This window comes from Myodes glareolus, chromosome 10, assembly GCF_982192425.1.
Source record: "Myodes glareolus chromosome 10, mMyoGla1.1, whole genome shotgun sequence".
NCBI lineage: Eukaryota > Metazoa > Chordata > Mammalia > Rodentia > Cricetidae > Myodes > Myodes glareolus.
This window is the reverse complement of record NC_142035.1, coordinates 67,565,355-67,567,347: the sequence shown is the minus strand read 5'-3', so window position 1 is coordinate 67,567,347 and position 1,993 is coordinate 67,565,355. Positions and strand designations below refer to the sequence as shown.

General features: G+C 34.2%; 1 protein-coding gene across 1 annotated transcript; it reads left to right on the top strand.

Annotated features, from left to right (window-relative positions):
* Window positions 1-855: 855 nt before the first annotated feature.
* On the top strand, window positions 856-1,773 carry LOC146892557 (olfactory receptor 4K3-like). The gene has a single exon (XM_085696313.2). The coding sequence runs from the start codon at window positions 856-858 to the stop codon at window positions 1,771-1,773; it is 918 nt and encodes a 305-aa protein (XP_085552439.2).
* The last annotated feature ends 220 nt before the right edge of the window (window positions 1,774-1,993 follow it).

The following is a 1,993-nucleotide window of genomic DNA, read 5'->3' as shown; positions in this document are numbered from 1 at the left end:
TGCTGGGGGCTTTGAATAGTAATAGTTCACTGCAAATCCCACAGCCTAATATAAATGATCTGAAATGACATTTTATATAAGGAAGGAAGCAATGAATGAGACATAAGGTAGAGAAGGTGGGAAACTGGCTTTCATTTATCAGTTATTCAGAATGACATATGAAATATCACCATTTAAAATCGAAAGCCAGCCAGGATAGGACAATAAGTAACATACCAAAAGTCTCTGAATATAGGATTGTTTACAAAAATACTCTAATGGATAAGTCAAAATTCAAGGAAAAACATAATATTAACAATGTGTCTTTAGCACTTGGCTTCTCCAATTATTTGATGAATGATTTTTCTCACATTTTATACTAAATTTGTTTGATACTTTATTTTTATATACAGTCAATAATAGATCTATGCAGGGGAATTTTTGTTCATGTTTGAAATATGTCAATAAATTGCCATTCTTTAATAAAGTTGCCATGTAGAGAGGATGGAGATAAGTCTCTGATATTTAATCAAAAATTATTTCTCATTCTTTTCAGAAAGACCAGGTTAATGCTTGGAAAACCTCAAAGAGAATATATGATATTGTTATTGTTAAGCAATATAGATATAATGATGCCTATAAATACTGTCATTTAGATGTACAAAGATTTTGACCAATCATTCTACATTTAGAAACCTTTCTAATTAGACCAATGTACAAATACAAAACTCCTTTACTTAAAATTTAACTGGATACCAGGCTAATATATAATTTGTATTTCTTCTTACTCAGCTCTGAATATTATGTTATTGCTTCTGTTTCAGGAACTTTTTGTAAGACTTTGTCTCTAACACCCATTAGAGCACAGTATATTAAATGGAAGAAACTAATCAGACTGTGGTGTCTGAGTTTATTTTTCAGGGACTTTGTAACTCAATAGAACTACAGATCTTCCTCCTGCTGCCATTTTCCATCCTCTACCTGATGACTGTGGTAGGCAACCTCTTTGTGGTGATATTAATCATCACTGATCACCATCTCCATTCTCCCATGTACTTTTTGTTAGCTAATCTCTCATTTGTTGACTTCTGCCTTTCTTCAGTTACTACCCCTAAAATGATCACAGACCTTGTAAAAGATGTTAAAACCATTTCCTTTGGAGGTTGCATGAGCCAGATCCTCTGTGTGCATTTCTTTGGAGGGGGTGAAATGGTTCTTCTTGTAACAATGGCCTATGACCGCTATGTGGCCATCTGCAGGCCACTCCACTACACCAGCATCATGGACAGACAGAAGTGCATCTGGCTCGTTTTGATATCATGGATCATTGGATTCGTGCATGCCATGAGTCAACTTATCCTGATTTTGGAGCTACCTTTCTGTGGACCTAGAGTGATAGACAGCTTTTTTTGTGATATTCCTTTGGTGATGAAATTAGCCTGCATGAATACTGATACTCTGGGAATTGTGATAAATGCTGACAGTGGTGTTTTAGCAACGACTTGCTTCATTCTGTTGCTGATATCTTACACTTACATTCTACTGACTGTTCAGCTTCACTCCAAAGATGTTTCCTCAAAGGCACTCTCTACCTGTACCTCCCATATCATAGTGGTTGTTCTATTTTTTGGACCCTGTATTTTCATCTATCTTTGGCCAGTCAGCATCATGTGGGTGGATAAGTTTCTTGCTGTGTTTTATACAGTCATCACACCTCTCCTGAATCCAGCAATCTATACATTGAGAAATAAAGATATTAAAAATGCCATTAAAAAACTCAAAGATCACAAGTAAATTTGGGTTTAATTTTTAGACTACTTTTCGAATACAATATTTATTGTATGCATACTATTTTAGCTGTATTTTGACCATGAAATTGCATATATAAGTAATTTCCTCATGGCGTTTGGTTCATAAATATATGGTTATTAAAATAACTATTATGAATGTACATTCAAAAGTCTAATACTTAGGTTAGTACCACTTAGAAAGAATAATAACTGCATCATATAAA

Excerpts from the sequence above, each read along its gene's own strand:
- LOC146892557 (XM_085696313.2), top strand. The coding sequence starts at position 856 with ATGGAAGAAACTAATCAGACTGTGGTGTCTGAGTTTATTTTTCAGGGA.